The 11,414-nt window shown below is 29.7% G+C and overlaps 3 protein-coding genes across 3 annotated transcripts in view; 1 reads left to right on the top strand and 2 right to left on the bottom strand.

Annotated features, from left to right (window-relative positions):
• Window positions 1–2,309: 2,309 nt before the first annotated feature.
• Gem2 (Gemin 2) lies at window positions 2,310–3,262 on the bottom strand. Its single transcript, XM_014427346.3, has one exon. The coding sequence runs from the start codon at window positions 3,132–3,134 to the stop codon at window positions 2,409–2,411; it is 726 nt and encodes a 241-aa protein (XP_014282832.1). The 5' UTR covers window positions 3,135–3,262; the 3' UTR covers window positions 2,310–2,408.
• A 196-nt stretch (window positions 3,263–3,458) lies between these two features.
• On the top strand, window positions 3,459–6,122 carry epsilonCOP (coatomer subunit epsilon). Its single transcript, XM_014427362.3, has 6 exons — window positions 3,459–3,659; window positions 3,751–3,914; window positions 5,044–5,196; window positions 5,286–5,421; window positions 5,570–5,794; window positions 5,871–6,122. Exons 1-6 carry the CDS (start codon window positions 3,558–3,560, stop codon window positions 5,991–5,993), a joined length of 903 nt encoding a protein of 300 aa, XP_014282848.1. The 5' UTR covers window positions 3,459–3,557; the 3' UTR covers window positions 5,994–6,122.
• Window positions 6,123–8,418: 2,296 nt separating this feature from the next.
• Window positions 8,419–11,414, bottom strand: part of ATP8B (ATPase phospholipid transporting 8B) — a gene marked incomplete at its 5' end in the record, with an annotated part of 23,879 nt that continues 20,883 nt past the window's right edge. The window contains 1 exon segment of the mRNA XM_014427356.3: window positions 8,419–9,412.

Genomic DNA, 11,414 nt, shown 5'->3' on the forward strand with positions numbered 1-11,414 from the left:
TATGTATTATTAATAATATAATCAGCAGATCTTAGCTGTGATGAAGTGTCAAGACTTCGATTACTTGGCATCTAATACATTGTTAAATACGTTGACATTTTAGACTTGCAACTAAATGTACTAAAGAACCAATGAGTAACAATGTATGAGCAAAAAAGGAGTGCTATTTATTTAGTACTTGGAAATTGTCAATAATCATTAAACCATACAAGGGTGCTCTGGCATGGCGCAATCAAAATGTTTAGAGGGAGCCATATTTTGGTGGGGATTCCATTTCCAAGTCATTTCAAACTAGGTAACAATAAATACATACCAACAACTTACACCTTTCCTACATAAACAGAATATATAGATCCATTTATTACTGTAGCTCAGTGATTAAGAGACAGCTCCTGTCTTCTGGAAACAGGTTCGAGTCCAGCTTTCACAGGTAATTATTTTGTCTGCCATACAAACCATGGAACAGCCATGGGGTCAGGAGATTATCCTGAGGCTCACCCAGCCAATATAAAGTAAGTACTCCTGAGATCCTCCAGGTCACCAAATCAGCGGATTTAGGCCATCTCTACTTCCGGTTTTCCTCCAATAGGACACATGTTTGGAGAGTGTGCTCGGTTGTCTGTTCTCCCCTTCCACATTCACACAGAGGGCTAGGGCCTATTTTGAATTTTTTTATGGAGATGAGTGTTGAGCCGGTTATGTTCAGTTCTTAAGCAAAATATCAGAACTTGTTCTTTTCTGGGAAGTTGGTAATATGGATCCTGGGGTTTGAAACCAGATTCTCATCATTCAACTTCATCTGAACCAACACGTTGTTTATGGTTTTAACTTCCTCCAGTCTCTGTGTGGTAGTAATTTGAGGTAATTTTGAAGCTTCTTTTGCTAACATATCAGCCAGTTAATTTCCCAGTATTCCAGTGCCCATGGTATCCATTGCAGGGTTACATTCTCGTAGATTTTTATTTATTTGAGTTCCACACTGACTGCACCCCCAACCATCTTTTCCTTATATATACTCTCCATGGTCAACAATCTTCTCATCATTCTGAAATATTTTAACTTTTTTTCCCTTTAATTCCCTTCCCTCCCCCCCGACAGTAACGGTTCCTAAAGTGGGCGTCCCAACATATACCAGAAGGGCTGCAAGAAAATACCACTTTTTGAAAATATATATTAAAAAAAGTATATTTAATTAGCATTGGATTTCTTGTTTTCCTACATAGTCAAAACACTCTGAGAATAATTGTAGTGACATTTACTGCAGCAAACATTTTCTGCAGGAGGCCCGCCTTTGCCCCTATTTGGAAGTGGGAGTGGGCTGTACATGGTTCAATTTCCGGCTTAGTGGTCCACAGACTTCTATGGTATAATATAGGTCCAAATAAAATGATAACACATACCATACTTATACTGCCTTCCGATACGAATATTAGGACAACTCAAATATGGTAGTTTTGAGAACATCTTAATTAAAATAGTTATAAATTTACATTCCTGTCCATATTATAAATATTTCAATTTAGATGTTCACAAAACAATCAGTTTCGATTTGTCTCATTATTCCAGCCAGAAGGCAATATGCTGACTCAAAAGCTTCAAAACTGAGAAATGAAAAATAGTTCATTATTCTGGTACAAGTCTCTTTAGTATAACTATAAGGTTACACAATAAATCAGCCAAAAACATGCTGGATGATAAAGTGGTAGATAAGAGGTCTCTTTGAATAAATAATAATATTTTTAAAGGCAGGAAATTGTAGGTCAATTTGAAATAATTAAGTTATTTTATTCTAAAGATGTATTATGAATTAATTAACAGATAAAAAAAATCTTTCTTCAATGACAAGAGGGAAATGTTTTTCCACTCTAATAATTTCTTACTTCTCTATAAAATATATTTTGCATATGCCCTTATTAACTATATAAATATTGTATAAGTGGACATTTTGACACAATATTTTAGGATGAATCAAGTACCCATATTTCAACTGTTCCAAAAAGTATTATTTTAAGATAACGAAACATTTTAATAATTAAAACTACATGTTAGCAAAATAAATTTAAATATTTTCAGAATCAGAAATACCTTTTCTGTATTGTTAAAATATTTGTAACAGGTTGGTTAAATCAAGCCTCATGAAATTTGGTCTTCAATAGTATTGATGTTTTAAATCCTAAAAGGATTAAAGGTGGTAATAAAAGAACTATTGCCATAAACAAAAAAATTATAATAATATTGTTCAAGGTAAGAAAACTTAAGTATGTCCAGTTGCCATATAAATTAAAAGACAAAACTCAAACAAAACATAGTAAAATTATTAATAAGATATATTGATACAATGGAACATGAATAACAACAAACTTAATTGGTTCACCAATAAACAACCAGTTCAGACGAATACATTTTTATCAATCTCCAAGATCTGTTTGCCTGAAATACTTAACAGCAATACAAATAATAACATTCAAAGGTACTAAGACTTCATCACTCTTACTCTTCAAAGAATTTCTTCTGTGTTTAGCATACCTTATAATACTCCTAATATTGGCACAAATATTAGGAGGTAATGGTTCCTCTATACAAGCTAGTATGGAAAATAACCACATACTTGTTTTATGTGAGAAATCCATCAGGTTTTCTTGTAACCACATAGAATAATAATTTAATAGTTGGTCCAAACCTGTTTGATTAATTGAGAATAGTATACTTAATAGTGGCTGAGTTTCGGAACAAAATTTCAGCCATTCATTCTCCTTCCCCAAATGTCCAGGGGATGAGACAACAGAGATGTCATTACCTGCAATCTTCCTTTTTTTCCAATTCTGTCTCATATCGGCTATTAAATTCCTGACAACCTTAAAGTGCTGCAGTTGTTTCATTTGCCATTCATCAGTAGGGATAAAACCCTTATCAGTAGTTTCAGTCTTATTTTCTTGGATGTAGAAAGTCTGATTTTTTTTGTACTTTTCTGTATCTATGGATGCGACTAAAGTTTGTGGTGTTTTATTGGATTCGCAAATAACTTGATACAAATATTCATAACCATTGGATGGCGATTCTTTTGGGTCGTAATTTCCTATGTCTTCAAAAATATCGAATGCTTTAGAAGGCAAGAAATCATTATCGGTGTCCATTATTAACGCCCTAAATGTGTTTTCACCGGTTTACTTACGTTAACATATACTTTACAATTCAACTTCTACCCATAAACAAGAGAGAATCAATTTTAAAATTCGTTCATGTTATCACTTACAGGTGTTTATTAGATTAATGTTATATTGAAAATAAAGAAATTCTAAAAATAAAACTTTATTGATATAGAAAATATAAAAAACTCAGAAACATTTTTTTATTTAATTTTGTTAGAGTAATAATTTAATTGGTTATTACTATAGAGGAATTCGTATAATCAAGATTAAGTGAAACGTGGCAAAACCTTTTCCACATGTCTCATGACATTTATAACCTTCGTCAAGGGAGGTTTCTTGTCAAATAGATTACAGTATCTTGTAGATTAAAGTTTATAGTATACAGTTTCATTTGACATATTCATAATAATGGCTCCTCAGCAGGGAGAAGTTGATATTCTTTTTGATGTTAAGAATTCCTATTATATTGGAAATTATCAGCAAGCTATTACTGAAGCTCAGAAATTGAAGGTATAATTTTTTTCTTTACATTAGTTTTTTTATGTTTTTCTGATTATGCATGAGTTTCAATAATATTTACATTATTTTTTTGACCTTCTAGCCTCCAAGCAGTGAAATACAACTTGAAAGAGATATATACCTTTACAGATCTTATATATCTCAAAGGAAATATCGTGTAGTTTTAGATGAAATCAATGGAGCTTCTCCAGCTGAACTGAGACCATTAAAAACTCTTGCTGACTATTTTTCGAACAAAAATAAAAGGTCAGATTTTATTATTATGTTTACAATATTTTTTAAACACACTACTTTGTTGTATGCATTGTTTTATTTTAAGTTTTAGGGGTAATCCTCATATATATCATATTTGCTTGATTAGTGGCACATCTGACAAATAAGACAACAATTTTGACTTTAAATAAATTTGAATGTGCCACTATAGCGGTATATTCAGATGTGAAATCCTAACTTTTGTATTTCCTTTAATTTCATACCTAATATGATTTGTATCCAGTATAATATGTTTGTATTCAGTTATGTACGTCATTATTAGATGTATGAATAATTGAGATCAGTTTAGGTTACAGTTTTTCAGGGCGATCAACTATTCCGTTATTATGCCCTATGCACATCCGGTAATTATCGTATATAAAATTTTCCAAGAATAATATTATATTACAATGTATTTAAAATATATTATATTTGAAATTTTGTTTGTAGTATTAAATAAATTTAAATGTTTCTGTTATGAATTATTACAATGAATGTCAAAAATGTTATAAAAATTTTTTTATTGTTATCATTATATTATTATTATTATTATTCCTAATCAAGTTTATTATTAATCTTTTAGAATAATGCAAATTGGTAATATCTTATTTTATATTTCTTATGCTTATTATTGTTTCTTTTATGTCGCAGGGTTGCATAAACAGCAATTTCTAAAATGGATCATAATCATAAAAATATTAATGTACTTTTTTTTCAAACATTTTCTAATTACCTGAGTCATTTTTGAAACAGTTTGCAAGTCAAACGCCGATGATGGGAAATTAAAAAACCTGCTTATATTATTGTTGCTTTAATTAGATTACAGCTATCAATTTCCGTTCACTGTGGTCACTTTGGACAGTTTTTAATGTAGGTCATGCTTATACAAACCTTTTTCATTCTGTATAATTGGCTTTTGAATTTTCGGGTCCTGGAGCTTGAGTTGTAAACCAGTGCCTACATTTTTAATGATTACATCAAGAAATGATTGGCACCAGAAGGACAACAAATTCCTTTTTTTAATGTTGTTTATTGAAAATATGTAAAAAATTTGACTAAAAAGTTGAATTTTGGTGCCTTACAGAGCTTTAAGTAACACTGATTATACCCTCATGATTTTTAGAGATGCGATCGTTTCAGCAATTGATGATCAACTGAATGATTCCAATAACTTGAGTAACCATACATTTGTTATTGTAGCTGCGACAATTTATTGCCACGAGAAGAACAATGAATCAGCTTTAAGAGTATTGTATAATGATGACCATATTGAAAGGTATTGCTTATAAATTATTTTTGCAATTAATTATTTTTAAAGATTCAGTTTAAATTAATTGAATTTTATTGGTTTTATTTTTATTTTAGCCTATCCATGAATTTACAGTGCTACTTACGAATGGATCGAGTTGATTTAGCAAAAAAAGAATTAAAAGTCATGCAAGAAAAGGATGAAGATAACACATTGACTCAATTGGCACAAGCTTGGTTGAATATTGCGATGGTAACTAATTTTTTAAATAATAAAATATTTATAATATTATATTGCATTATTTACTTGAACAGGTTATGGAGGTTAAATTAAATTTCTCTTTTTATTTCGCTATCATTTAAAAGTATTTTCATTACAACTTTATATCTTTCTATATCAGGGAGGGGACAAACTACAAGATGCTTATTACATTTTTCAAGAGCTGATGGATAAGTATGGCAGTAGTGTTGTCTTGCTTAATGGGCAGGCTGTTACTTTTATCGGGCAAGGAAAGTATGAAGAAGCTGAAGCTGCTCTTACTGAAGCCATGGACAAAGACAATAACAACCCCGACACACTTCTCAATATGATGGTTTTATCCCAACATTTAGGAAAACCTCTTGAGGTATTTTTTATAATAAAAAATATTTATATTTATGTAAATATTTCTTTATTTACTTATATTTTTATATTTAATTTAGGTTACAAACCGTTACCGCAGCCAGTTGTTTGATTCTCATGGTGACCACCACTTTGTAACAGAGTACAATAACAAAGAAAAGGAATTTGAGCGTCTTGCACAGCAGTATTCCATAACTGTTTAGGGTTAAATGTTTATGTTATATTATTTATATCTTTTTATTTTACATACATTTTAAAAAATACATATACTTAAGTTTTGAATGAATGAATCATTTTGTAAATAAAACAGAAGTTTCAGACAGTAAATAACTAATCATTTCTTCTTCCCTTCTCCCCTCAACGTACTATGTAAAATAGGTTCCGCATCCATGGCTGAAATTAGAGGGGAGAGCAAAAAGTAATCAAAGAGAAAGAAATTAAGGGGCAGTAAATTTCGTGAGAATTATTTTTTTAGGTTAAGTTTAAAATATTTATTTCTTCTCGAATCAAGTTTGAATGTTTGTCATTGATCAATGCACATATAGAAAAAGTGCAATCAAAAGCCCCTATAATTCACTAAAACTATTGAAGCTGGGTATTAGGTTTAAGAAACTCAAAAACTCGACCTATGTAATCCCATTCCAAAGTCACAAATTAACATAAAAACCAATCCCAAATTATTCCAATCAGATTTGACCAAAATACACTATCCACCGACAGTTCTAAAACAGAAAACACTAGAAATATTGTCTAAAAAGTATAAAAATTATCTAAACATCTATACAGATGCATCTAAAGATAAAAACAAAGTTACAGTCGGGATATATGATGTCCAATATAACCAAGATACATCGATAAACCTCCCCACCAAGTTTAGCATATAAAGTGCTGAATTAAACGGTGTTGTTGAAGCTTTCAAATTAGCAAACAGAAAATATAAGAATACAAAACTCGTAATTCTAACAGATTCCGCTTCCATATGCAATTCACTCAAAAACATATTTCATCTTACTTAACAAAGAACATAATAGAAGAAGTTCATGGTTCATCAAATAAAAAATTTAAGGTCCAATGGGTTCCAGGTCATGTGAATTTGTACGGCAATGAGCGAGCTGACATGAGAGCGAAACGATGTTCGAGTAGAATGGAAAATGCGATACTGCCTTTATAGGAAATTTTTAGATGGTTAAGAAAAGTCTTCATTAGTGAATGGCAGGATAGATATGCGTAGGAGTCAAGTTCGAAAGATAAAGATCATTTCACTATCTAACCTAACGTCTCTCCATGCCCATGGTTCTCTAACACTTATGTTAAGCTAAACAGAAAAGATATAGTCTTACTTACAAGATTAAGAATTAACCATGGTCGAACAAATCACGGATTGACATTAATTAAAGTTAAAAAAAAATGATAAATGTTCGACATGCAACTCCATCGAGGACCCATTACATATTATATTAAATTGCAGTAGATATGATAAATACAGGATTAAATATCCCCTCATCCAAAACAATAGCACTTTCCTCCAACGGCTGGCAGATCTAGATAGGGCTACTATTCAGGCTTTGTGCAAATTTATGGCAGAATCCAAAGTAGATTTTTAAAATTAAATAAATAAATAATAACAATTTACATCCTCATCTTCATTCTTTTATAATATAACAACAGGGGCAGTGTAGGATTCCAATGGGAGTCTTGGGCCGACATAAGAAAATAAAAAAAAAAGAGAAAAGATTAGTCCATGAGGAGGAAAAAAAATCACAATTTATGATTACTTTAATGAAAACTATGCACAGTTAAGTAGCCATTAGTCTGTAGGTTTAAATTTTAATTTCCAGGAGAAAATTTTGTCTAAAAAAATTAAATTTAAATGAAAATTTTTAGACTAAATGATAAAGATTTTAATCAAATAATTTTGCTTTGTTTGCATTGATTTTTTCTATTCCTGGCTGATCATGATTCTTAAACATGCAAATAACTCATGAACACAAGAAAATACTAATTTTAGACAGGGAATAGAAAGAACAGCACCAATGCTCATACTCAGATTTGAATAAGGTTAATGGGCAAAAATGTCTAAAACCTTTCAAGATATTTTCTTGAGTACTTTAATCAAATCATATCCAGAGATTTTCCTTTTTGCCAATATTCCTATCTCGTTTGTAACTTGAAATAATGTGAAAAAAGGCAGTGGTTGTGTTAACTATACACATGTGATTTATCTGAAATTGGATATATAATTACGTTTTAAGTTCTAGTCTACTTGATGGAGATTAAGTTTATATTTAAGCTAAAGACCATGGACTAATTTTGGTAGATATATTTCATCGAAAGTTTTTAAGAGTCTATAATTTCAAAGTAAAAGTTCATTACCAAATTCATGAACTTGGTTAGTCAACTTTTTTTTTTTTTTTTTAGACAGGCATAATTCCAAGATATTTTTTGTGTAAATGATCGCAGATTTTCAAAATCTATCAAATTTTCATATAATAATACTATTTTTCTTTGACTCTATATGTGATCAACCAAATACAGGCTTAATTATAAAATTAAAATAACAACGTATTTAATTCCCTGTATAATTTCCTTAAATTCTTAAAGGAGATAGAAACAAAATTAAAACTAGTGATATGGTAGTTTTATTTCGGAGGTACTATAACAAAATGTAATTTAAATCTTTAAAAATAAAAGTTTTTAAGTAACTTCAACATATTTACAAAAATACATAACATTGGTATATAGTCAATTTTAAAATATATTAAAAGTTTGTAACATTGTTTATAAACTTTATACAAAAATCAACATTGGCCAAATATTCTTTTATATGAAAACTAGATTTACAAAAAATTTTATGAACTATATATATATATTCAAAGTATTTCTGTACAATATTTTTTGGTACAAAAAATTAATTTTTCATATAGATAATACAAAAATATAGACATGCAGTTTCAATAATACTTCTTACAATTGATGCATTGGGGACATAAATTGTACCCTTCTCGTAATTTTATAATATATATTTACATAAAAGATGGATTTCACACTTAAATGACATTTGACACATATTGATGTACAAGTTTAAAATTTTCAAAAACAAATGACATCCATCACGAATAAATAACTATATTACTACAAATATCTACTAATAGTTATATATACAACAGATATGTATTGACTAAAATGAAACCAGATATGTCATAAATATACTTTATTAAAACTAATTTTAAGAATAATATAGTTTGAACAGCTACATTTATAAAAAAAAATCGGCCAAAACAAATTTTTTTTGCCGTATTTCCTTTAAAATTAAGGAACATTGTTTAAGTTACAAAGCACATTCACTGTGAATGAAGAAAGATTTCAGATGAAAGAGGTATTTAAGTATATTTGACATCACTTTAACAGTTACGACTGTTACTCTCAAAGTCAAAATAGTTTAACTTCCGGTTTCAAATTAATAAGTATTTAAAAATATACATATAATTGACTTCATAATTATCATTTCGAATTCAATGATAAATGAAGAAACAAGAGGGTGGGATCCGTTTTCTGAGAGATATCTGCCATTAAGGTAGATACATTGGAATAACAGGTGGTAGATTTCCCCCACCCTCCTCCCCTGGAATTAAACAAAAGAAATATAATTACTAATAATAAAAATATTATAATAAAACTAATCATTAATAAATTTAAGACAGAAGACAAGCTCTACTTATAAAATGTATTTATTAAGTAGCTATCGGAAGAAAAAAATGCTTAATTTTACAATAAGCAAGACTGCCGAAATATAATAGTACAAGAGACCAAAAGGAGAAAAAGTCAGTTATTTTACCGCAATTTTCGATAATTTTAATGAAAACTATGCATAAGTAATAGTCGAAATTTAAGTCTGCTAAGTATAGGTAGGGGGAATAAAAAATGGCAGCTGTTTCAAAACGTTAAAAAATATTAATTTTTCATTCGAAGCTCTTTATCTTTAAAACTACTATAACCGCAAATTTTGATTTATTCTTAGTTATACGTTTATCGTTGCCCACGCTCAGCGGAGAAGAGAGTGAGTTAAAGTCAAATAAAAAAAATATATAATCGCAAAAGGAAAAACAAAACAAAACAATAAATAATAAATTACTCCTCAGGTGCCACGTTATTTTTCTTGGAAATAACGAAAACCCCGAAGTATTATGCCACAATATAACTAAAATATACCACTATATAAACAATTATTGAATATGACCACTGGCGAATATCTTTACATGTAGATAACAGAAAACCTAGGGGTGTTGCCTACCCACCTGTTGAATTATCGTAATATTCCGTGAACAAAAAAAAAAACAAAACAAGTAAATTAACAAGTTGAAACCAGAGAAAGAACAACTGAATTATATGTACAAAAGTTTAATAATAAGAAAAATATATATATACAGAGAATTTAAAAGGAAAAAAAAAAGAATTCTTATCAATTAATAAAATAATTAAAACTTATAGGTTGACCTAACCTTAACCTTAATAACTATATTTACACTATTATACAAAAGAGTATAAAAGTGAATATAAAATAAAAAAAACATTGAACAATCGTAACATGTTCCAAAATGAAACTGTCACCTTCACAAACCAAAACTCACTCGTCTGAACATACCTGTTCCCAGAATCAAACTGTCGCCTTCACTCAAACAAAACACACTGGTCTCAAACATATCGCTCGTGTCTTGTTTTCACCATGACAACCATAACACCCCTTGTCTACGTAGATATCGCTAGTGTTTTTATTTCACCATGACAACTGTAACACCCCTTGTCCGAACAGATCTAGCCAGTGTTTTTATTTCACCATGACAACCATAACACCCCTTGTCTACATAGATATCGCCAGTGTTTTTATTTCACCATGACAACCATAACACCACCTACAACCCAGGGCAACCTGGGAGAACATCATTTAAAGTAGAGTAAATTTGCTAAAATATGAGCCCTGATAGAGCTATTTCTGTTCAATAAAAATGTACTGAAATATTAGTAGTAAATTTATTTTGAAATATCTATATCTCAAAAACCATTTGACATACAAATGTCTATCAACACTCGAATTCAAGCCAGTTTAATGTACTTTTAAGTAGTATATTAGACTTCATGATATTTGCTAAAATAAATTGTTTTATCGTTGTTGGAACATTGAGTTTGATTTATAAAAAAATGTATCTCAGAAACCATTCGATGTACAGATGTCTGCCAGCACTGAAATAATGTATAAATACTTTAAATAATGCTCTATTAGGTTTTCTAGTGTTGTTGGTAGTTTTAAAGATATAGAGCTCCTAATGAAAAATTAATTTTTTTTTTTTAAGTTTGAAACAGCTGAAATTTTTTATTCCCCCTACCTATACTTGGCAGACTCATCAATTTTGACTAGTAATTATACATTGTTTTTGTTAAAGTAATCGAAAATTAGGGAGAAATAACTGCCTATTTCTCTCCTCTTGGGCTCTTGTACTATTACATGAGGGACCCAGCTCAACTAAATGTAAATAAAATAATTATAATAATGTGAAATAGTAGTACAATCTAGGTAATTTTTAGAATATGATGAAAGTTAATTAATAGTGTCCACGTTTTCCCCAATT

This window comes from Halyomorpha halys, unplaced genomic scaffold, assembly GCF_000696795.3.
Source record: "Halyomorpha halys isolate HHAL.00 unplaced genomic scaffold, Hhal_1.1 Scaffold633.1, whole genome shotgun sequence".
Taxonomy (NCBI): Eukaryota; Metazoa; Arthropoda; class Insecta; order Hemiptera; family Pentatomidae; genus Halyomorpha; species Halyomorpha halys.

What these genes read in the sequence shown, in the direction of transcription:
- Gem2 (XM_014427346.3), bottom strand. Translation starts at nt 3,134, where the DNA reads ATGGACACCGATAATGATTTCTTGCCTTCTAAAGCATTCGATATTTTT.
- epsilonCOP (XM_014427362.3), top strand. Translation starts at nt 3,558, where the DNA reads ATGGCTCCTCAGCAGGGAGAAGTTGATATTCTTTTTGATGTTAAGAAT. An exon ending in AATGATGACCATATTGAAAG is followed by an intron (nt 5,197 to 5,285) that starts GTATTGCTTATA and finishes TTTTTATTTTAG; the next exon opens with CCTATCCATGAATTTACAGT. An exon ending in CTTGGTTGAATATTGCGATG is followed by an intron (nt 5,422 to 5,569) that starts GTAACTAATTTT and finishes TTTCTATATCAG; the next exon opens with GGAGGGGACAAACTACAAGA.